The sequence below is a fragment of the Brachyhypopomus gauderio genome, chromosome 12 (genome assembly GCF_052324685.1).
Source record: "Brachyhypopomus gauderio isolate BG-103 chromosome 12, BGAUD_0.2, whole genome shotgun sequence".
NCBI lineage: Eukaryota > Metazoa > Chordata > Actinopteri > Gymnotiformes > Hypopomidae > Brachyhypopomus > Brachyhypopomus gauderio.
The window spans coordinates 21190144-21215068 of record NC_135222.1 but is presented as its reverse complement, the minus strand read 5'-3'; the positions used below and the strand labels follow the sequence as shown (position 1 = coordinate 21215068).

The 24925-nt window shown below is 46.6% G+C and overlaps 1 protein-coding gene across 1 annotated transcript; it reads right to left on the bottom strand.

The window, feature by feature from the left end:
* Nucleotides 1-1288: 1288 nt before the first annotated feature.
* Nucleotides 1289-23471, bottom strand: cd82a (CD82 molecule a). The gene is made up of 9 exons (XM_077023825.1): nucleotides 23335-23471; nucleotides 16547-16619; nucleotides 15188-15260; nucleotides 9661-9785; nucleotides 9256-9330; nucleotides 7296-7394; nucleotides 4559-4732; nucleotides 4071-4154; nucleotides 1289-3543 (listed from the first exon to the last, which is right to left on the bottom strand). The coding sequence occupies exons 2-9, from the start codon at nucleotides 16607-16609 to the stop codon at nucleotides 3466-3468; spliced, it is 771 nt and encodes a 256-aa protein (XP_076879940.1). The 5' UTR covers nucleotides 16610-16619; nucleotides 23335-23471; the 3' UTR covers nucleotides 1289-3465.
* Nucleotides 23472-24925: the final 1454 nt, after the last annotated feature.

Below are 24925 nucleotides of genomic sequence, written 5' to 3'. Positions count from 1 at the left end.
AGGCTATGATCAGACTCTTATCCAGCACAGGAGAGACACAGGCTATGATCAGACTCCTCTCCTTCTCAGGAAAGACCCAGGCTATGATCAGACTCTTATCTAACACAGAAGAGGCCCAGGCTATGATCAGACTCTTATCCAGCACAGACGAGGCCCAGGCTATGAGCAGACTCCTCTCCAGCAGAGCATACGCCCAAAATACACATGTAGCATGCCTCTAATATGAACCTCTCCCCAGTCTGATTACAGGGACAGCTCTGAGGGCCTCTGACAGAGCGCTCACAGCAGAGATGAATGATGGGATGTTCTGATGTTTGGCAGGTGCATTACCATAGGTTAATGGAGCCCAGAAGTGGTGTGCCTGTCTGACATTACCACTCAAGTAAACAGCCTCTCTGTACGCCCCTTCAGTTGAGACCTGTAGCTGGGTATCGACCACAGACCAGAATCCAGACAGGGAGTAGATGCACAGACAAACAAAGAAATACATTAAAATGAAACCAGAGACTGTTGCTCTGGTATAATGGCTTTCTGAGCACAAAACACTATGTATTTAGATCATAGCAATCCCATTCTTATATTTTTTTCCATTTAAACTGCGATAAAAATTGTTCTCCTCCTGAGTAAATGTGCATCTAAAATTAGAATCAACCTATTTGAATGTTAGATGTGGAATCATAAGCCCCAAAGTGAAGTCTCTTGCATGAGTCTTTGAAGCGTTTTGAAATCAGAAAGTATATTGCGGCCCTCGGTTCACAGTATGGCAGCACGGTGGAGGAGCCACGCGTGTAGAAAGTCACGCGTGTCTAAAAACAGGATGTGGTGAAGCACACAGGCTGGACATGAAGGCCACCGACGGGCCTGCTGGGACTGTAGGGTATGGAGGCCTCATAGATACATGTAAACAGTGAAGAAGCCACACTGGATCCCAAGATCTTTGGGAAATACCCAGGAATCAAAAGGTGTATTGCATCTGTGATTTATCATTGGCTAGGATTAACACTTTGATCCATTGGTTAGGATCAAGAATCTGAAGTTAAGGCAAAAATTTATATTAATACACTCCAAAATTGCTTTAACAATAATAAAAAAAAATATCTGTGAAATTGAGCTGTATATTATAATATTTTTGCACTTTGCTCAATATCATCAGTGACGTTACATATCTTTAATGACCAATGTCTTTAAATCCAATTTCGGAAAATCCAGTACTGCCATCTAGTGTGCGTCTATGGGAAATACAAGCAAGTAGGTGCAACAAATTAAATGAAACGCATTGATCCATAAACTGGGTGAGTTCACTTTATTTGTAACAGAAAGAACAGAGGTACATCTAGCTTAACAGTCAGACTGTTTCATAAAATTGTTTCACACTTGGTCAAGAAGGTAGGCTACTCCAAGCATACAAAACGTTTCAAACATAGACATGTTTGAAAGTAAGAATTCTTTTCATGATCGTAATCAAAATTATTTACTTTCCAATGTCTTTTCCCTTCTTTCCCTTAGAAATTAGACATAGTGAGGGTCCCACAGTGTGGGGTCCATTTATCGTTGTCATATACACAAGAGAATTAGAATAACAATGTGAAAGATTTTACCACAACTTTTGAGTGTGTTTATTTAAAAACCACAGCTGTAGGGCATCTCATGTACAGTGTGAGTGGTCCAGACACATAATGAGATGACATCAAGTTTGAGGAATCTGCTTTCTTAAAACATAAGAGTCAGGGGAAGTCAGACGTGAGCAGTTCGGTGGCAGTGTCTTAAAAAGCAGAGCGATTACGATCAAAGCAATACAGTGGTATAAAAATCAGGGTTTCAGGAAGCTTTGGACAACTATATAAGAGAATTTGGGTCTCATCATCAATGAATTCTACAATTGATCCTTTAAAAGATAATATCCAAAGCCCCAAACCGAAGAGTCTTAAAAAATTAAAAAATGTGCAGTATGTACAATAAAACCTTAAAAAACCTTAAAAACTGACATGCTAATTAACACTTTGATAAACATATGTACAAACCAATAAAACAAAACAGCACAACTGCAAACAACACTGATGTACAAATCATAATATGCAGGAGCATGGTGTAATGCAGTGGTTCCCAAAGTGGGGGGCGCGCCCCCTAGGTGGGGCGCGGAGCTATTGCAGGGGGGGCGCGGAGCGTGAAAGTAAAACGTGCACATGTGTCAATATTAGGGATGCACCGATTCCGATATTAATATCTGAAAAAATTCTAGATCGGGTATCGGGGACAATGTGACCGATCCATAAAAACAGATCTATTCAGGCAAATTCTATGCTTGTATTGCTTGCCTTTCGGAGTTAGTTCAACCTTAATACTCGCGCTGGTGGTATTCCACTTATTTGCTGGTTGACCAAAATAAACCTGGGCTACAGCAATACTTCACTGTTCATACATGAACTGGTGAGTTGTCCAAAGCTCATTTAATGCGTTACTTACAGAAATAAAATAAAGAGCAGTGGTCTGACTCGGTCTACGGCAGAAAGCTAAAAAAAACAATATTCCATACGCGCGCTCCACTCGCTCCCTTAAAGACACAGTAGCCTACACATATTTCTGGCCGTTACATGCTTTGTGCTCTGCGTGATGTCTGCGCTTGCAAACTAGCCGCATATGTATTGCTGTTTCTCTTATTTCATCTCCTTATTTATTTTAAATTATATTTAGAATTCTTGAACCATTTAAAAGGTTTCTTACAGTTTATTTTTTTCATGTTTAACCAAAGTTGTGAACCTATTGTTTTTGTAAGTTTTCAACACATCCCTAGTCAGGATGGGGGGGGGGGAGGGGGGGGGTGTGGGGGGGGGGCGCAAAAATATTCTCATCTACTAAAGGGGGGCATGGCAGAAAAAGTTTGGGAACCACTGGTGTAATGGATGCTGTTAGCTGTGAGCGTGTGGCAGTCTGAGCTGTGTAGACGGGTGCGTCCCTCAGCCCGGCGGTGTGCACAGGGCCGGCTCGGAGGCCACAGGTCCTAGATCAGCCCTCGGCTTGGTCCGAATGGCCTTGTATGGTCAGCATCACATTCATGACTGCTTGCAGAATCAAGACCAGTCAGCAGACCTCACTGCAAGCTGCACTCAACACTCGAAACAGGAAAGTACACATTCCACCCAATGTTGGGATGCTAAAATGCCATTTTAAGAAAGCAGAAACCTTTGCAAGTTCACTGGAATTCTCCACGGGGTTACTGTACGTTTTAGGGACACCAGTGTCAACCTCAATGCCATCAAAAACAGCGGCACCAACGGTACAATTCCAATCCAGAATAAAGCTTTGTTTGTTTTTGGCCACATTTCACGTGGTATTTAATTTTCTGAGTGAACAAATACACCATAAGGAGTCTCAGTATTTTATGTGCATGAGAGTGCATGAGCGTGCGTGTGTGTGTGTGTGTGTGTGTGTGTGTGTGTGTGTGTGTGTGTGTGTGTGTGTGTGTCTTCAGTACTTTGGCACTTTGGTGTAGTCTTCTTGGTGTACACTCTTACATAGGCCCAATGACAGGATCATGCCAAGAAGCTGTAGGAAGAGCAGTCATTAGTCAAGAGTACTGATCTGAGAACAGCCATTAGTCAGAGTACTGATCTGAGAATAGTCAATAGTGAGAGTACTGATCTGAGAACAGCCATTAGTCAGAGTACTGATATGAGAATAGTCAATAGTGAGAGTACTGATCTGAGAACAGCCATTAGTCAGAGTACTGATCTGAGAATAGTCAATAGTGAGAGTACTGATCTGAGAACAGCCATTAGTCAGAGTACTGATCTGAGAATAGTCAGTAGTGAGAGTACTGATCTGAGAACAGCCATTAGTCAGAGTACTGATCTGAGAGCAGTCATTAGTCAGAGTACTGATCTGAGAGCAGTCATTAATCAGAGGACTCATCTAAGGCTGGAGATCTGGCTGGTGTATACTGCAGTTTTCCAGTCCTCAACACTGAACATCACTACAACACATTTCACACAGCAAGAACTGGCAGTGAAACCACGGAGGCAGGTAGTGCGTGTGGGTGTGGGCAGCTGGAGAGAATGACATGAGAGAAATACCTCAATAACCGCCACCCCGAGGCAGATTCCTAGAATGAGTCCATAGTTGGTGAAGAGCCAGCTCTCCACACTGTGCACGCAGCCCTGTTGGGGAAAAGAATATCCCATCTACTTGTCATTCACAAACATCTCCTCAATAAAAGCACGACACAGTACTTGCTGCAAAAATCACAAGAATCACAGGAACTTCCCAGGGAAACAACTGCTCTTTCCCAGCAGTACTGAAATCTTGGGTAAACTTTACGGTGGTTCCAGATTCATTCAGAATTTGAGTATAAACAGGTGGAGTCGTAGTGGCCTGCTGTAGTGACCTTCCTTTCAGTGCAGTTTGGTTTCTAAGGCCTGATTCAACTCATTTCATATTGGGTTATTCAAATAAGATGTGTTATATCAGGGATGGAACCACAACAGTTCATATGTTTAGTAACTGTTTCTTATTAACAGCATCGTTTAGGACTAGGCCAAACCCAGGACTAGGTCAAACGTACCGTGACGAAGATGGGCCAGTCAAAAGACTGGGTCTCACAGAAGCCACTGTCTGTGCCGTTGGCTTCAGTGATGGAGGCGTTGTGGCAGGAGCAGGGGTAGAGCTTCTGGGAGCTGTTCATGACCACCTGGTTGTCAATCCAGTCAGCGTGGCCGTTCCATCCACAGCACTGCATCTGTGACACAGCAGGGACAGCAGGGAATGAGTCGTGGTGTGGAGGTGATGAACGTGTCGTGGTGTGGAGGTGATGAATGTGTCGTGGTGTGGAGGTGATGAATGTGTCGTGGTGTGGAGGTGATGAACGAGTCGTGGTGTGGAGGTGATGAACGAGTCGTGGTGTGGAGGTGATGAACGTGTCGTGGTGTGGAGGTGATGAACGTGTCGTGGTGTGGAGGTGATGAACGTGTCGTGGTGTGGAGGTGATGAACGTGTCGTGGTGTGGAGGTGATGAACATGTCGTGGTGTGGAGGTGATGAACGAGTCGTGGTGTGGAGGTGATGAACGAGTCGTGGTGTGGAGGTGATGAACGTGTCGTGGTGTGGAGGTGATGAACGTGTCGTGGTGTGGAGGTGATGAACGTGTCGTGGTGTGGAGGTGATGAACGTGTCGTGGTGTGGAGGTGATGAACGTGTCGTGGTGTGGAGGTGATGAACATGTCGTGGTGTGGAGGTGATGAACGAGTCGTGGTGTGGAGGTGATGAACGAGTCGTGGTGTGGAGGTGATGAACGAGTCGTTGTGTGGAGGTGATGAATGTGTCGTGGTGTGGAGGTGATGAATGTGTCGTGGTGTGGAGGTGATGAACGTGTCGTAGTGTGGAGGCGATGAACGAGTCGTGGTGTGAAGGTGATGAACGTGTTGTGGTGTGAAGGTGATGAACGTGTTGTGGTGTGGAGGTGATGAATGAGTCGTGGTGTGGAGGTGATGAACGTGTTGTGGTGTGGAGGTGATGAACGAGTCGTGGTGTGAAGGTGATGAACGAGTCGTGGTGTGGAGGTGATGAACGAGTCGTGGTGTGGAGGTGATGAACGAGTCGTGGTGTGGAGGTGATGAACGTGTCGTGGTGTGGAGGTGATGAACGTGTCGTGGTGTGAAGGTGATGAACGAGTCGTGGTGTGGAGGTGATGAACGAGTCGTGGTGTGGAGGTGATGAACGAGTCGTGGTGTGGAGGTGATGAACGTGTCGTGGTGTGGAGGTGATGAATGAGTCGTGGTGTGGAGGTGATGAATGAGTCGTGGTGTGGAGGTGATGAACGTGTTGTGGTGTGGAGGTGATGAACGAGTCGTGGTGTGAAGGTGATGAACGAGTCGTGGTGTGGAGGTGATGAACGAGTCGTGGTGTGGAGGTGATGAACGAGTCGTGGTGTGGAGGTGATGAACGTGTCGTGGTGTGGAGGTGATGAACGTGTCGTGGTGTGGAGGTGATGAATGAGTCGTGGTGTGGAGGTGATGAACGAGTCGTGGTGTGGAGGTGATGAACGAGTCGTGGTGTGGAGGTGATGAACGAGTCGTGGTGTGGAGGTGATGAATGAGTCGTGGTGTGGAGGTGATGAACGTGTCGTGGTGTGGAGGTGATGAATGTGTCGTGGTGTGGAGGTGATGAACGTGTCGTGGTGTGGAGGTGATGAACGAGTCGTGGTGTGGAGGTGATGAACGAGTCGTGGTGTGGAGGTGATGAACGAGTCGTGGTGTGGAGGTGATGAACGAGTCGTGGTGTGGAGGTGATGAATGTGTCGTGGTGTGGAGGTGATGAACGAGTCGTGGTGTGGAGGTGATTAATGAGTCGTGGTGTGGAGGTGATTAATGAGTCGCGGTGTGGAAGTGATTAATGTGTCGTGGTGTGGAGGTGATGAATGAGTCGTGGTGTGGAGGTGATGAATGAGTCGTGGTGTGGACGTGATTAATGAGTCGTGGTGTGGAAGTGATTAATGTGTCGTGGTGTGGAGGAGATGAATGAGTCGTGGTGTGGAGGTAATGAATGAGTCGTGGTGTGGAGGTGATGAAAGAGTCTTGGTGTGGAGGTGATGAATGAGTCGTGGTGTGGAGGTGATGAACGTGTCGTGGTGTGGAGGTGATGAACGTGTCGTGGTGTGGAGGTGATGAACGTGTCGTGGTGTGGAGGTGATGAACGAGTCGTGGTGTGAAGGTGATGAACGAGTCGTGGTGTGGAGGTGATTCCTCAACCCTCTACACTTGCTCCTCAAGGCCGGGACTGGTCAGATCTTCTGTTCTGCCCTTAACTAGGTGTGATGACACAGTAACCAGTTGAGCTAAATGTTTAATGATTCAGTGAATCATGACCAGATGAATGATTATGATTCAAGGGCTGGAACTTAGTCAGTTTCACTGTAATAAGCTCCTTATGTCACTTGATGTTGCATTATAATGATTATAATGAAGTGTCAGAGGCAGACACTTCTGCCTCTGAATTTTTGCCATTTTTTCTCCGCTGATAATTACATGATGCTTTATCTGCATCTCAAGAATGTTCTTCTACTTCATAGTATGTTGGCCACTGAAACCAGATCTCTCTCTCTCTCTTTCTCTCTCTCTCTCTCTCTCTCTTTCTCTCTCTCTCATATCACATTTCCATCCACATCAAGTGTTTCAACATTCCAGGGGTATAGCGTCACATAACAACACTGTGTTGGTCATGGTGATGCATGCAGCGAACATCTGGTCATTTCTGAGGTCTACACTGATCCAGGGCCAGTCTGAGGTGCATGTGTCCCACACTCACGGTGCTCTGGATGTAGTCCCAGAGCAGTTCTGTGGTCCTGTTCTGGCCTCGGTAACTTGTCACAAATTTGGTCACAATGTTGTTTGTCTCTTCCCTCAGCTGAAAGACAGAAAAAAAACGAATGAGCTCACAGACGTTACGGTACGTGGCCTGCATCATGTCAGCCTCACGCCACACACACACACACACACACACACACACACACACACACACACACACAGGTGACACACACACACACACACACACACACACACACAGGTGACATACACACACACACACACACACACACACACACACACACTCACACACAGGTGACATACACACACACACACACACACACACACACACACAGGTGACATACACACACACACACACACACACACACACACACACACACACACACACAGGTGACATACACATACACACACACACACACACACACACACACAGGTGACATACACACACACACACACACACACAGGTGACATACACACACACACACACACACACACACACACACACACACACAGGTGACACACACACACACACACACACACACACACACACAGGTGACATACACACACACGCACACACACACACACACACACACACCCTGCTGTGCTTTCAACGTTCTGCTCTTTTCCGCTGAATCAAGGTCACCTGTGCTGAACAGGATCTGAATTCAAGTTCTGAGTTCTGAATTAAATCGGAGTTGTTTTCCTCATTTGGTTCATGAGAAGTGTTTCACTTTGTTGACCCATCTGCTTGTCGGACCTTGACTATGTTACACCATTAGAATGCTGTTCTAGCAAGGTTATAGTCTAGTTAAATTTTTGATGCTGTTGTGTCTTAATTAAAAAGGGAATCCTGATAGACTAGGATCAGTGTACTCATGACCATGTCCAATGATGAAAAAAAAAGACATGATGTCCTCTGGCCTGGTAAAATCATATATAATGTAACGTCTTATTGAAGATACAAAGTATGTTTTCTGGAGACTCTGGCCAGCAGATGTATTTTGAGATTAAAGAGTGCTGGTCCCAAAATTGAGCCCAGGGGGACACCACAGGATAGTGCACAGCGTTTACAACTGCACTGACTCAGAATAGTGCACAGTATTTACAACTGCACTCACCAGGATAGTGCACAGCATTTACAAATTCACTCACCACAGGATAATGCACAGTGTTTACAACTGCACTCACCACAGGATAGTGCACTGTGGGGTGTACAGTGCACTGTGCACTATCCTGGTGAGTGCAGTTGTAAACGCTGCACTCACCCTGTGCACCATAGTACTAACATCTGGTCAGATGTGACTGGAACCAGTTCAGAGCAATAACCCAGTGTTTTAGACAGTTTAACAGTATACAACGGCCCACTGCAGGACTACAGTTGAGAAGACCCAGTATAAACACATTCCCCGTGAAGCAAACTTAGCAGTGGAAGGGCTTGAAAGTTAACAGCTAAACAAATCATGGGTATTATGTCTCCGGGTTGAATTCCTGCTTCTCTGCATATGTTGCTCAGATGCTGTTCTACTGTTCCTAGGGGAGACGAGAGTTGGCAGACAGCACCACTAACCCAGATCTGTGTGTGTGTGTGTGTGTGTGTGTGTGTGTGTGTGTGTGTGTGTGTGTGTGTGATGCTCTGGTTTTTCCTGAGCCTTCACTGAACTATTTTTGAAAGTAACATCAATCACACACCTTTCTCAAGGTTCTTGCAAAAAACTCCACAACTTCCCAGTAACGAGTGCCAGTGTAATGCACTGCACATGCAATAGGGGGCAGTGTGCTTTTACGTTCTAAGATATATGTAGACATAAAGGTTTGTTTTGTTTTTTTGCATTGTTCCAGAAACCTAAACAAGTCAGTGTGTGTCATGCTGAAGGTTCCACTACTGTGAGGCCACACACACACACACACACACACACAGGTGACTGAACAGTGTCATCACTCACCAGGTCCCTCTGTAAATAGATCAGGACAACAGCGGCCACTTCAGCAATGAGGATGATGAGCAGGCAGGTGAAATACTGTGGAGCACACACAGCTCGTTAGACCAGCTCGTTAGACCAGCTCGTTAGACCACCACTCAGCATCTGCCGCAGAAGAACACCTCTACTACACAGACATCTGCATACGAGCCCTGAAACAGACACTCCTCTCTGGCAGTGATGGTATAGTTATAGAAGTGATGATACATGAGGCATTTCTGTTGACTGGGGTCTTTCGTTTCAGTGAGCGATATGTGACATTGATTGAACTCTTGTATATCTCTGTGTAAGTGTGTGTGTGTGTGTGTGTGTGTGTGTGTGTGTGTGTGTGTGTGTGTGTGTGTGTGTGTGTGTGTGTGTGTGCATTACCATGCCAAGCAGGCAGCGGATCTCATAAATGGTGCCCAGGCAGCCCAGGAAGCCCATGAGCATGGAGAAACCGCCCACTCCGATCAGGATGTAGGAGCTCACCTTCAGTGCCATGGAGGAGTCCTCTACAAATCAAACACACTCCGAGTCAATTTCAAACTCACGCAACGTGAAACGGCTACACAAGCATGTTTCTGCACAAGCACACTTCTGCAAAAATGTTAATACACATCAGACGGCGTGCTAGGAGAGACTGACTGGAGAACAGATTTGCTTTGGAAGAAAAAAAGCCTTCTCAGGTTATTATGGGCAGATACTCCAGAGAGTTCAGTGACTTTTTTCCAACAGCAGTTGTCCAGCAGTTTTTTTCTTCTGTCAAATATTTTCCTTTACTTTGTTTCTTTTAATACCAGAAATAAGAAATAACTTATCCCAAATTGATGCATCAGTGGAACCAGATGATCTTATTACAACCACTACAGTTAAAGCCATTCACTGTACGGAGGGCGATGCCAGTGATCGTGTCTGGCTAGATCCTGCTCATGAGCTCACGGACTACTCAGAACACTCGGTTTGGACGGGTTGGAGCAGCGGTCTTCACTCCGTGGCCTGTTTTCCCGGACGCAGCGTTGTGCACTAAATCAACCTCTCTGGCGGATTTTACCATTGCCGATCTGTCTGCTGCCAAAGTCTTAGTCTAGGCTTAAGGTGTGTCTGGAGGGACGTGTAGTTAAGATGGGCTTGGCATCTGTTTTCATGTGGTGGTTAGGTGGGGGGTGAAGATGAGGTGTGTGGGGTAGACCCCGGCCCGGGGCAGATCCATGTTCTGCGGTTTGAGCGGAACGTTCTCCAGAGCAGGCTTGACCCCCACAGACCTCCGTAGTGTGCCAGACAGACCAGGCACACACACACACACACACACACACCCGCCGACAACACAGCAGATCGGCAGAGCCACATCACAGCAGGCTCTGCCCCCGAACAAAGGCAGAGAGCACAGTGGCCCTAGTGACACAATAGCATGTCATTCGACCTGATGTAATCAGTGGTACCAGTCCAAGGTGCCTCTGGTCTCTCGTCCCCCGGGATGACAGCACACCGAGAGCCGAGAGAAGTTACGGCTGCATCAGACCTGCTGATGCCGTCACGAAAGCCTCGTGCAACACAGTCTCTGTTGATCAGCACATTCCATCATTAAGCTGCTGGCATTGTGCATGAATCTCTCTTTGGGGGCTTCTGCTCCACAACGGTCTCTGAAAACAGAGTCCAAGCAAACAAGAGTCCAAGCTTCACTAATATGAGCATGTGTTGGTCATCTTGTATCTCAGTGCTGTCTCAGTGTCTCAGTCCTCTCTGTCCTGTGTGGGAGGACAGGTGGAAGCGTCACTCTTAGGAAGATATATTAAAACTAGGGGTGACCTGCAATAGTCGCTGATTCGACTATAGTCGACTATACCCCCTAGTCGACTATGAACGTCATAGTCGAATGTACCATTCTAACTGCATGGTGGTGCCCAAGGATGCAGCTAAGCATTAGTTGTTACATGAAATGTCTTTGTTTTCGTTATACATAGCCTTTTGTCAAATAAAATCATCCTAATTTCTGTTAATAAATATTTTAAAATGATGTTTGCGCATTAACAAAAGGCATCTTACTTACTACACATTAATAAATCACACGCTGCTGTTGCACAATCCAAACGAGAGGAGCTGAACACGCCACAGAATACGCAGCATCTACCGAGATTAATGGCTACTAAAAAACTTCAAAAGTTTGAAAAACATAAAGATGAATCAAACAAAGTAAAGTGCAAGTTATGTCATCAACGTCTTTCATTTCGCACGACAACAACCAACATGGCATACCATGTAAGGCGAAAAAAAAAATAGTTCAGCGGTTTGTCGTTTCGGTCGTGTCATCTCGTCTCGTCGCGGTGCGTCTTGGCAAGTAGCCTATAAACATTTTTTGTTGTTTGCTTTTAAACCCCGTTACTTGAACCTTTCCTTATATTTTTTGCTGTTGTGTGTCAATGTTTTTATATTTTCAGGCAGGCATATTTTATTTTAAATATTTTTGACATTTTAGTGTCAGTTCGATATGCGCAATGCGCACTGACGGTTAATGTTCTCTAACGCAGTGGTTCCCAAACTTTTTCTGCCATGCCCCCCTTTAGTAGATGAGAATATTTTTGCGCCCCCCCCCCCCACACCCCCCCCTCCCCCCCCCCCCCCCATCCTGACTAGGGATGTGTTGAAAACTTACAAAAACAATAGGTTCACAACTTTGGTTAAACATGAAAAAAATAAACTGTAAGAAACCTTTTAAATGGTTCAAGAATTCTAAATATAATTTAAAATAAATAAGGAGATGAAATAAGAGAAACAGCAATACATATGCGGCTAGTTTGCAAGCGCAGACATCACGCAGAGCACAAAGCATGTAACGGCCAGAAATATGTGTAGGCTACTGTGTCTTTAAGGGAGCGAGTGGAGCGCGCGTATGGAATATTGTTTTTTTTAGCTTTCTGCCGTAGACCGAGTCAGACCACTGCTCTTTATTTTATTTCTGTAAGTAACGCATTAAATGAGCTTTGGACAACTCACCAGTTCATGTATGAACAGTGAAGTATTGCTGTAGCCCAGGTTTATTTTGGTCAACCAGCAAATAAGTGGAATACCACCAGCGCGAGTATTAAGGTTGAACTAACTCCGAAAGGCAAGCAATACAAGCATAGAATTTGCCTGAATAGATCTGTTTTTATGGATCGGTCACATTGTCCCCGATACCCGATCTAGAATTTTTTCAGATATTAATATCGGAATCGGTGCATCCCTAATATTGACACATGTGCACGTTTTACTTTCACGCTCCGCGCCCCCCCTGCAATAGCTCCGCGCCCCACCTAGGGGGCGCGCCCCCCACTTTGGGAACCACTGCTCTAACGTTTCATAAAAAATAAGTAAGTGAATAAATAAAAGCTGAATAAAGCCAACCTACCGTATGTATTCATTTATCTGAGTGTTTTAGGTTTTTACTTTGAAGAGGAAAAAAGTCCTGAATGAGAACGGGATCCCGTTTAAGATGCTCTAAATAAAAAATAAAAATAAACCCGATTCGACTATTAGTCGACTAAAGGGAAAAGCTGACGAATCAGATTCGACTATGAATGTCCTTAGTTGAATACACCCCTAATTAAAACCACTTGACACTGCCATATAATGACATATTTTGTAAATTTTTGTAAATATTTTTGTAAATATTTGTAAATATTTTGACAGTGTTTTACTATCGTACAGTTCCAAACATAATAGTCAAATAAAACACCGTTATGAGTGGGTTTTTATGGGCAATATAGTCATTTCTAAGCTAACCACCAAGATGTCATGTCAATCTCAAAGAGAGCCGTACTGGAGTATAAAACCCACATCCCTTAATGAGAACATCTCCAAAGGACACCAGCAAGGTGAGGAGGAGAACGTGGTGCACACTCTCCGTGCCTACAGACGCTGCCGATAGCCCATACGGCCGGACTGTCTGCAGAGCGGAAGCGTAGAAACACCCCAGGAACAGCAGACTGAAGGGCTACCGCTGGCCGGATTAGGAACAAAAAGGCGCTGTGAAGACTCCTTTCTTAGCGTGCTCTTTTTCACAGCAGTGGTGGACGCACACACCGCCGGACCCTCGTGCCATCGGGTGGAGCTGTGTGCCTCCATCAGTGGCATTCCCAACTGGAACATATAAAACTCCCTCCACCCCCACTCACTCCAAACACACAGTCTGGAGGACTACGCCCTCTACACTAAACACTCCTCAGGCCCTGAGATGATCTCCGTTAACCCCTTTTCAAGGACACAGCCATGCCAAATGGATGAATCTAATGGATTGTTCACGGCGCCTGTATTCATAGCATCAACAAAGTAAACTTGTGCCAACTGCCTTTAGCCACGCCAAGAAGTTGAGCATTCTCACTGTGGCCACTTCAAGATAGAGTGTGTGTGTGTGTGTGTGTGTGTGTGTGTGTGTGTGTGTGTGCGTGTGTGTGAGCCAGAGATGGGGAGAGAAAGAACGAGAGAGAGAGCTCTATTCTTTCCCTCTCCAGATAAACTTGCCCACCAGTGTTAATTTGTTCTCACCGATGACTAGCGCTGTTCAGTGGCCGCTCTGAGGACCGACGTGTTGCATGCTAATGACCCAGAGGCTAAATGAGCTCAGTGTGGAGCGTCTGCAGCACCTGCAGGCTGCCTTAGACCTGCTACGTCACCCCCCAACCCGCCCCACCCGGGCTGATGGGGGGTGCCAACAAGCCAACACCAGCCAACGCCAGCCAACGCTAGCCAACGCTAGCCAATGCCCGCCTTCTCAGCTGCGTCTGGAAGACACAGACCCAGTGACCCACAGTTCCCTGCAACAGCCTCTGGGATGGAAAACAGATATGTGTGTGTGTGTGTGTGTGTGTGTGTGTGTGTGTGTGTGTGTGTGTGTGTGTGTGTGTGTCAGAGACAGAGTAAGAGAGCACGTAGAGTGGGGGAGTCAGTGATGAGAAACTCAGAGGCCGTCTGTGGGACTCTGTCCAACACACAACACCACGTGACGCTGAGAAAGGGGGAAACAGCAGCAGTCATCAAACAAAAAAGCAAAGCAGAGACACATGAAGCGGTGAAGTAGCACCACCGTCTCACGGGGGCATCGTCTCACAGCACCACTGTCTCACAACACCACCGTCTCACGGGGGCACCGTCTCACAACACCACCGTCTCACGGGGGCATCGTCTCACAGCACCACTGTCTCACAACACCACCGTCTCACGGGGGCACCGTCTCACAACACCACCGTCTCACGGGGGCACCGTCTCACAGCGCCACCGTCTCACGGCGCCACCGTCTCACGGGGGCACCGTCTCACGGGGGCACCGTCTCACAACACCACCGTCTCACGGGGGCATCGTCTCACAGCACCACTGTCTCACAACACCACCGTCTCACGGGGGCACCGTCTCACGGGGGCACCGTCTCACAACACCACCGTCTCACGGCGCCACCGTCTCACGGCGCCTCCGTCTCACGGCGCCTCCGTCTCACGGCGCCACCGTCTCACGGCACCTCCGTCTCACGGCGCCTCCGTCTCACAGCACCGCCACCGTCTCACGGCGCCACCGTCTCACGGCGCCACCGTCTCACAACGCCACCGACTCACAACGCCACCGACTCACAACGCCATCGTCTCACAACGCCGCCGTCTCACAGCGCACACACACTTTGCTTGGAGATAACACGCTTAACGGGCGGTGTGTGCTAACGAGCCGTAAAGGAGAAGCTCCCGACTTCCTCTCCTCGTTTATGAGAACAAAAAAGGCTAAAGGGAATGAAACGCTGATGTAGAGTGTATTAGAACAGCAATACAAACTACACTGAGGTCATTAGGACGGTGATGCTGTCTGTCTGGAGCTCATCCACTTCTGTTACTGGAAGTTCTCGTTTGAGCAGGGGGCCACGTTAGTTACACTGAGAATCCAGGCAGTAACTTACGCAAGACTGCAAAGAAATTTTGATTGTCCAGGAGTATCCAGAGTCCGAAACCCATTATCAAGGCTCCAAAAATCTGCAGAGAAATAAAGATAGAAAAAAGATATATAGAGAGAGAGAGAGAAGAGGCGTGGGGAGAAAGAGAGAAATGAATCACACAGTGAGTGGAGAGAGGGGCCCCACATTTAAATTTACAAGCTGCAACTTGTTCGCTCCAAACCTCTTGATAGGGAGCGAACCCGGAACTGTGTGCGTGCTTATTCGAGCGAACGTGTGCACATATGAAGACACTGCATGTCAAAATGTCACTGCGTGTCCAGCAGCCATGCCTGTCTGCATGTGTGTATGTTCACATGGTGTGTGTGTGAGTGTGTGTGCTCCTACCAGTTTGTGCTACAGGCACTAATCCTAGCCTCCTGGGAGCAGGGCTGTGTGCTGTTGTCTGGACACTAACCGCAGGGTTCCAGGCCCTCTCTCTGCACAGCACCAACATCTGGGACTGATTGGACCATGGTGCCGGGGGGGGGGTTACAGCGGAAGTGGCCTCTGTTCTGGTTTCCAGAACACCATGGTTTCCCCTAATCCCACTTCCCAGCCGCTGTCCCTGTCATAGGTCTGGCTTAAACCCTGGCAGCCACGCCCCCACGTCCTGGCAGCCACGCCCCCATCTACCGACTGCCCCGCACCCCAGCACCAGTTCAACCACGGCATGAGGGTACAGGCCAGTACAGAACTGAACTGAGCTCAGTCAGACATGTGCTCAGAGCACAACACAACACACGCAGAGCTCAGCAGTGCTGATTGCCGGACAGTGCTGCTATGCGATCTGGCTTTAAAAGAGCTGCACTCATCTTCAGAACTGCCTGAGCTACGGTGTAGCTACGTGCGGGGTCTGACACACCTCCAGCACCCAGAAGGTCATGGTTTGTGGTGGAGAAGGTGTGAGCTTGCAGGAGGGCCAGGTGTGAGAGAGATGGCAGAGTGGATCATAGCCTCAAAGACTGAACACTACCAGGCTGAACACCTGATGTGCACTGTAATTATGAGAAGGTCTTTTGAAAGAGGGATACACAGAAAGAGAGAGAGAGAGAGAGAGAGAGAGAGTGATGGAGAGCATGTGAGAGCACGTGAGAGCACGTGAGAGCTCGGGAAAGCCTCCGTGCTGGACGAGAGCCCATGTTTTAATGCTGTTCAAGTCATTCAAATTCATCAATTTGAAATCATTAATTTATTTACGTAAAAAATATATATATCGGGCTTAACGTGAGCGTGTTGTTGAGTTACAGCGCTTCCCACATTACTGTCTACGGTCAGCAGAGTGAGAACCAGACGACCGATTCTCAGCGAGACGGAGACACTTACGAAGAAGAGGAGGTTGAAGAGAAACAGGAAGTACTTGGTGGCTGTAATGCAGCCTTTCCCCATTTTGTTGGCGCTAAAGGAGACAAAAACGCAGAGAGAGAAAACGGTCAATCAAAACTCGGCGTATCACATATACGAGCATTGTGCACTGGACAGGGTCATAAAAGACACATTATTACTGCAGTTAGATCCAGGGGCATCAATGACATCTCTAGGGATTTGGCTCTGTGAGACTCGTCACAGGATGCAAAGGTTAACAAAGGCGGATTCAAGGTGAAGCCGGGCCTGTCTTGATCTAAAACGCCCATACTGTTACTGTAAGATTAACACAGAGCAGTGAGGGATACCATGCCTCCATGCCACATGGGAGAAAACCAGGGTATTCCATAATACAGCGTCAATCTGTAAGGCAACGGTTCAATCATTTATTATTATTTCAAATGTTATTACCATATGATGTGGTATGATTACAATACTGTCATTGCAATATCAAATCATTACACATACATCACTTAGTATTCACCCTAGTATGCAAATACTGGCAAACATTTGATAAGCTATGATTTAATGAAAACCCTAAAATGATTATTGGTGTCCTTCGAATTTGACCACACACGATTTTCATAAATTTTCCATCATTAGTACTGGCTATACAGTTTCATGGTGTAGATTGGTGTGTGTTCTGAAGAGATTTCAGCTTTTCGAATTGATCAAAAGTGCCACATAGCTCTAGTCCTACATCGCACATACGACACTATATACACAAAAATATCTCACTGCAACCATACATGTGTCCAACAAGTCATGATTACTGAACATGCGGGAAAAACCTCGAGAGGAAACAGCTGTAGACAAGCCTGTAACCAACTGAGCAGGTCATGGTCTGCTGAAGGTGTGAACGTTCTCCTGCAGAGCCCAGGAGATCACACTGTAAGGTGTGAGGTAGGTCATGGTGCCCCAGCACACATTAATAACTGTGTGAAGCAACAGGTACACTGAGCCTCCCTCACAACCCTCTACTCTATAACACAGTCACAAACACACCTAAAACGCACCTAAAACATTCACATTTTCAGGACCTTCTTCCGACACACTGAGAACAAGAGGTTCTCTCCATAGTGCAGCAACCAACAGCTCAAATAATCTGTGAAGCAAACCGATACAAAGTCCAGAGGATGTTCAGAACCCTCCCTTTTCCACTGGCACTGCGCGAAAGGCAAACACTGACCTAAATTCTGTGTGTGCTAAATGTGTTCGTGTTATTATGCAGAGCCGCCTGCCCTCTTTGGAAGGCTGCTGGTGACCGTGCTGTGTGACACACTTTAACTGGCCCACTGTCCTTCCCGCAGATGGGAAGTATTGACTGCACAGAAAAATTAAATCCACTGCAGAGTTCCATACAGAAGTGTGTTCACTCATCAGAGAACACAGCTGTGCTCCATACCAGCCATGACTGATCAATGGCAACACAGGCGCGTTCAGTGTTTTCCCGCTGGGCGTAAGATGATAGGAGTTGTTTTCTACTGTCCCTGACACAAAGAGACAACGCAGCATCTGCAGAGGTCATAATGGTCTCTGTTAACTTATGAACAGTGATGTTGGTGCCAGGATCAAACATTCGCCACGAGACGCGTGAAGACTTTGAAAGTTTCGCTCACTGCAAGCTCCGCAGTGAGGATTAAACAGCACAGTGCAATAATGGGGTCGTTCCATGTCAAACACTTCGTTAGGGTTTAGGGCTTTGGTTTAGGTTTAGGGTTTAGGTTAGGGTTAGTGACCAGTGTCGCTGATGGGAGGGGCCTCCTAACTGAAATGTCCTCTACCAAGGTCACATCCCATATTTTTTGTAGATATAACAATGCTGCATACAAAGACAAGGTGAAGTGGAATTAATCACTCCATCTGATCACAAAAATCCAACATGTGTCAAACATATATCCAAACCCAATATGTACTAGTGCTCAACAGAATGAGAGGATTCTAAGGAGCACCAAACAGATATACCCACTCACACACAGATAGACCCCCACACACACACAGATAGATCCACACACATACAGATATACCCACTCACACTCACACACAGATATACCCACTCATACACACCTAGATATACCCACTCACACACACTAATATAGCCACTCTCAGACACAGATATAACCACACACACACACACACCCAGATATACCCATACACCCACACACACACACACACACACACACACACACACACACACACACACCCAGATATACCCACTCACACACACACACAGACACACACACACACCCAGATATACCCACTCACACACACACACACACACACACACACACACACACACACACACACACACACAGATATACCCACACACACACACACACAGATATACCCACTCACACACACACACACAGATATACTGTGAGTCCGTGCTTAACGACGGGGTTAGAGACTGAAAAGTCCGTTGTAAAGCAGTTTTCGTTGTTAAGTGTGACCCTAGATTTAGATACGCTTTGATCGTAAGTACAGTATAGAAAAAAACGAACAATGTTCTCGTGCGTACAGCGTGAGAAAGAGTGATCGCGTTGCCGAGATGGGCTATGGTGGAGGCTGCACTGCCTCAGCTTATCATACACAACACTCCACACAACACCCCACACAACACTCCACACAACATCCCACACAACACCCCACACAACACCCCACACAACACTCCACACAACACCCCACACAACACTCCACACAACACCCCACACAACACCCCACACAACACTCCACACAACACCCCACACAACACCCCACACAACACTCCACAACAATCCACTGTGCTGCCACTGCCCCTCCGCACACCGTGCGAACTTCAAAAAAAAAGTTGGTCGTACCGCCAGTCTGTCGTTAACCAGATCCGTTGTTAAGCGGGGACTCACTGTACCCACCCACACACAGGTATACTTACTCACACACAGATATACCCACTCACACAGACACACTCACACAGATATACCTACTCACACACAGATATACCCACTCACACAGACACACTCACACAGATATACCTACTCACACACAGATATACCCACTCACACAGACACACTCACACAGATATACTTACTCACACACAGATATACCTACTCACACACAGATATACCCACTCACACAGACACACTCACACAGATATACTTACTCACACACAGATATACCTACTCACACACAGATATACCCACTCACACAGACACACTCACACAGATATACCTACTCACACACAGATATACCCACTCACACAGACACACTCACACAGATATACCTACTCACACACAGATATACCCACTCACACAGACACACTCACACAGATATACTTACTCACACACAGATATACCTACTCACACACAGATATACCCACTCACACAGACACACTCACACAGATATACCTACTCACACACAGATATACCCACTCACACAGACACACTCACACAGATATACCCACCCACACACATACAGATATAGCCACTCACACATACACACACAGATATACCCACCCACACACATACAGATATACCCACTCACACATACATACACAGATATACCCATCCCCACACACACACACAGATATACCCACTCACACACACACACTCACACACACACTCACACAGATATAGCCACTCACACACACAGATATAGCCACTCACACACAGAGATTATATATATATATATATATATATATATATATATATATATATATATATATATATATATATATATATATATATATATATATATATACACACATATACACATACACATACACACACACACACACACACACACACACACACTCAGACACATACAGGTATACCCACCAACACACACACACACAGATAACACAGATATACACACACACACACACACACACACAAGGAGAGATATATCCACTCAGACACATACAGATATACCCACCCACATACACAGATATACCCACTCACACAAATCAGAATCAGAATCGCCTTTATTGTCATTATAATTTACAATTACAATGAAATTTGATTCTACCCCAAGGTGCTTGCCAGTACAGTAAATACACATATACTCACTCACACACACACACACACACACACACACACATATACCCACTCAGTCGCACAGTGAGGAGCTCTTCAGGGCCCTACAGCACATGCTCAGTGAGGAGCACTTCAGGAGGAGCTCTTCTGAGGAGTGTTCCTACTTCTCCATAAGTGGACGTCACACCAGACATGCAGCCTGCCTGACCTGTGGGCACGAGGACCCAAAACTGTGCACCACAAACTAAAAATTAATTAGGCCACAACTGGGAGACTGGGAGACTGGAATGAGACTGGGATGAGACTGGGATGAGAGGGCTCTACTGGTGTTCTTTTTCTCTGCTATTGTATTTTTAACTTAAGCATCATCAACACAATTAAAACACTGCTAAGCCGTACCAACATGAGGCAGTATTAACTGCAAAAAAGCAACTTCAACTTCTATCATGGGAAGCATGAACTATGATAAAATCTAGTTCAGATGTGTGTGTGTGTGTGTGTGTGTGTGTGTGTGTGTGTGTGTGTGTGTGTGTGTGTGTGTGTGTGTGTGTGTGTGTGTGTGTGTGTGTGTGTGTGTGTGTGTGTGTGTGTGTGTGTGAGTGAACTATGATAATCTAGTTCAGATGTGTGTGTGTGCGTCTGGCCTTTTGCAGAGGTGTAATAGGTGCCCTAAGGAACAGAGAGGTTCACTTCTCAGTCTGAAGTTATCACTTATTCAGCCTGTCTACCCAACAGGCACTGAGGTTAATACCACATGGCTCTTCCTCCTTACAACCCCCCTTCTCACACACATATACACACACAGAAGAGAGAGAGAGAGAGGGAGAGAGAGAGAGGGAGAGAGAGAGAAAGAGAGAGAGAGACAGGGCCAGCTTTGATTTCCCAGTACAACAATAGAAGCTTTCAGCGGTGCTTTTCTCAGCTGACAAAAGCAGAAACTCTACACAGTGAGGACAGAGTCTGGCTTAAATTGACCACATTACACAAAAAGGGCCTAGATAACAACTAAAGCTCTTCAAAATGCTCAGATAAGAGACTGCTAGGATCTCAGACTGCTAGGACCTGAGAACAGGCAGCCACCAGTCTGAAGGAGGCTGTTTTATGTGGGCTTGCTGAACCGGACTGTGAGTGGCCGATGTATGACCCAACCCAGACACCCAACCAGAGCAACGCTATCCCATCCACTCCCCTGCCATTTCAGACAGCTTAATTCAGCCTCACGCATGCCAAAACAGTCCCCATGGCAACCATACAGCAGGGGCAAAGAATGGGGTGCAGAGTGGCTCCTCTCAAGAAAGCAAACAGTCCCACGCTCCTCCTCACGGTAACCAACGGGACGTCAACACGAGCAAAGAGAGGGTCCCCCCCCCCCCCCCCCCCCCCCGCATAGCGTGAACAAACCCCAACAACTTCACCTCACAAGTTACTTCACACAGCAACAAGGCCCTCGTCCACTGTGAGGGTTCAAGGCAGTAATCAGGCTCTCCTTAGTCACGTCTGAGTCCGAGCCTTTGAGTTTAAGTACACCAGTGCTCTGGGTGCCCCACAAGTGTCACAGTAAACATTCCTGAAGCGTAACACTGGTAAAAGGAGACGCACAGATGTTCAGATGAAGTGTTACATAAAAAAAAGGAAAATATGTTAGTTAAGTTGTTTGTTTGCTTATATGTTTATGAAATGCTGTGCTGAACACATCGTCCCTGAGTAATGACCGTGGAATGCAGTAAAACTGGAATTCTGCATTTGTTATTGATTCCTTAATACCGAGGGATGATAGCACTACTCAAGTTACCTTGAAATGTTCCCTAAATGTTCCCTAATGTTTCCTACTGTTCCCTAATTCCCCTTTTCCAGTACTGTCATACAACTGACAACATAAAATAAACGAAAGAGCAAAGACTCGAGTGTTATCTGTGTCTTCATACGTGAAGGTATCGTCGTGCTTGAAGCTGTAAGTGAATCAGCTTCACTGCGCCTGAGAGAATCAGGACTGACCTACATACTGGTCGCCTATTCACACCATTACCTCCCAGAGACGCATTTGTCCCATTAATTCACTGAAAACGATGGAAACGTCTAATAGACACAAAATCGTTTAGGCCAAACTATTGATTGAATCAAAAGGTTCACAGAGCTCCTGAGTTAATGACCGGACAAATGTAGCTTGGCTGTCACACCCCAAACACTTTCATTAAAACAAACGACACCTTGGAGTGCAATGCTTTTAAATACTATTAAACAATCACTGAAATGTTAAACAGCTACACTAAACGAGGAGTGTGAGGATATGGTTTGACCTACATAAGTTCTGCGTCTTTGACACGTTTCCTCGGCACCAGGGTTCACATCACTGATGAATTACAGTCTACGAGGTTCGGTACCAGGACGTACTGAACGGGGAGATCTGGGCTATGAAACTCATCCTGCATTACTTTAGGGTTAGACGACTGTTTCCAATTCAACTTGTACTCAGTGAACTGAGTGAACTGTGCGTGTCTAACACACGCCACATCAGCGGTGAACATCAAAACGCACATAACAGTTTATTACTCAATTAATAATACAAAATAAAAGCAGTAAGCACAATAAAGCCATTTTTGTCCGCTGAAAGCTATTCGGTTAGTTCTATTTCCGTCCAATATACACTTCGTCTAATTCCTAAAATAGGCCTACAATTAAATGCAACATATCAAGAAAAAGCTTACATTTTGACTGAAGGTGTGTAAAACAAGTACTCACGTATTGTGTTACGGAGAGAAAACTGAGAAAAGTACAACAGCTGTCAGCCGTGGTCCGTGGACGTACGAGCGCGTTGGATGAAAACTGCAAAAATGTTGCGCTGAACTCCTCTGAAGAGCGACATGCTCGCTGTCGCCACCCAGTGGCCGACGGTGAAACTGAGGAATACCTGCCGAATACCTAATGAATGGAAGTCATTAGTCCAGCTCGTGCTAAGATGCATATCGGTTTGAGCTTTACATGTTAGGAAACGGACGAGGTAAATACCATATACTTGGATGAAATCATAAACCGCTTCATCATATGTGACAGTGATTGCTAAGCACTACTCTCTCTCTCTCTCTCTCTCTCTCTCTCTCTCTCATATCGTTTCATTCACTGTAAACCGTTCTAGTCTCCGCAGGAGCTCACAGATTCAGTGCATGGAGCAAACATACTCGCTCATCATCGTGCTTGGGGACTTTAATTAATATAAACAATATAAATAATATAAACAATACATCAAATGTCCCACCAGAGAGGAGAAGACATTAGACCACTGCTACGGCACGATATACGGGGCTTATCACACAGCGCCCCGCGCTGCCCTCCGCCTCTCTGCCCACGACATGATCCACCTGATCTCTGCGTACAGGCAGTAACTCTCTAAACCCGTGGTGAGGACAGTAAAGCAGTGGAACCCAGTGGCTCTGCACTTCATCCTGCAGCATCTGGACTGCACCTGCGAACCTACGCCAGGAACCTGTGTGTGGACTTCAGCTCGACCTTCAACACCATCATCCCAGATCTCCTCCAAGACAAGCTGTCTGTCAAGCTTATCAAGTTTGCAGATGACACCATTCTTGTGGGACTCATCTGAGACAGGGACAAGTCTGCCTACAGGACGGAGGTCGAACGTCTGGTGTCCTGGTACAACCACAGTAACCCGGTGCTGAACACCCAGAAGACAGTGGAGCTTATTTTGGACTTTAGGAATCACACAGCCCCTCTCCCCTCCATCACCCTGACTCACACCCCATCACCACAGTGGACTCTTTTTGCTTCCTGGAAACAACCATCACCCAGGACCTCAAGTGGGAGGAGCCCACCATCACCGCTGTCGTCAAGAAGGCCCAGCAGAAGATGTACTTCCTGCAGCAGCTGAAGCAGGTCCGTCCTCACCTCCTCCGTCACTGTGTGGTACGCTGGAGACACCACCAGGAACAGACAGAAACTACAGCACATTCTGCGCTCTGCTGTGAAGGTGATTGGCTACAACCTCCCGTCTCTCCAGGACCTGAACACCTCCAGGACACTGGGGCGAGCAGGTTGGATCACAGCCGACCCCTCCCATCCTGGGCACAGGATTTTTGACCCCCTCCCCTCAGTCAGGAGGCTACGGTCCATTCGGACCAGAACATCCGCCATATGAACAGTTTCTTTCCCTCTGCCGTTGGGCTCATGAACCATAACCCTAAGACAGTGACCACCACCCTCCACAAACGTTCATGACCCTATGTTTACGCACCTGTCTGTCTGCACTATGTGCATCATTACATTAAACACAAGTAGTAATATTCAGTCATGGCCTGGTGGTAGGGAACTGGTCTTG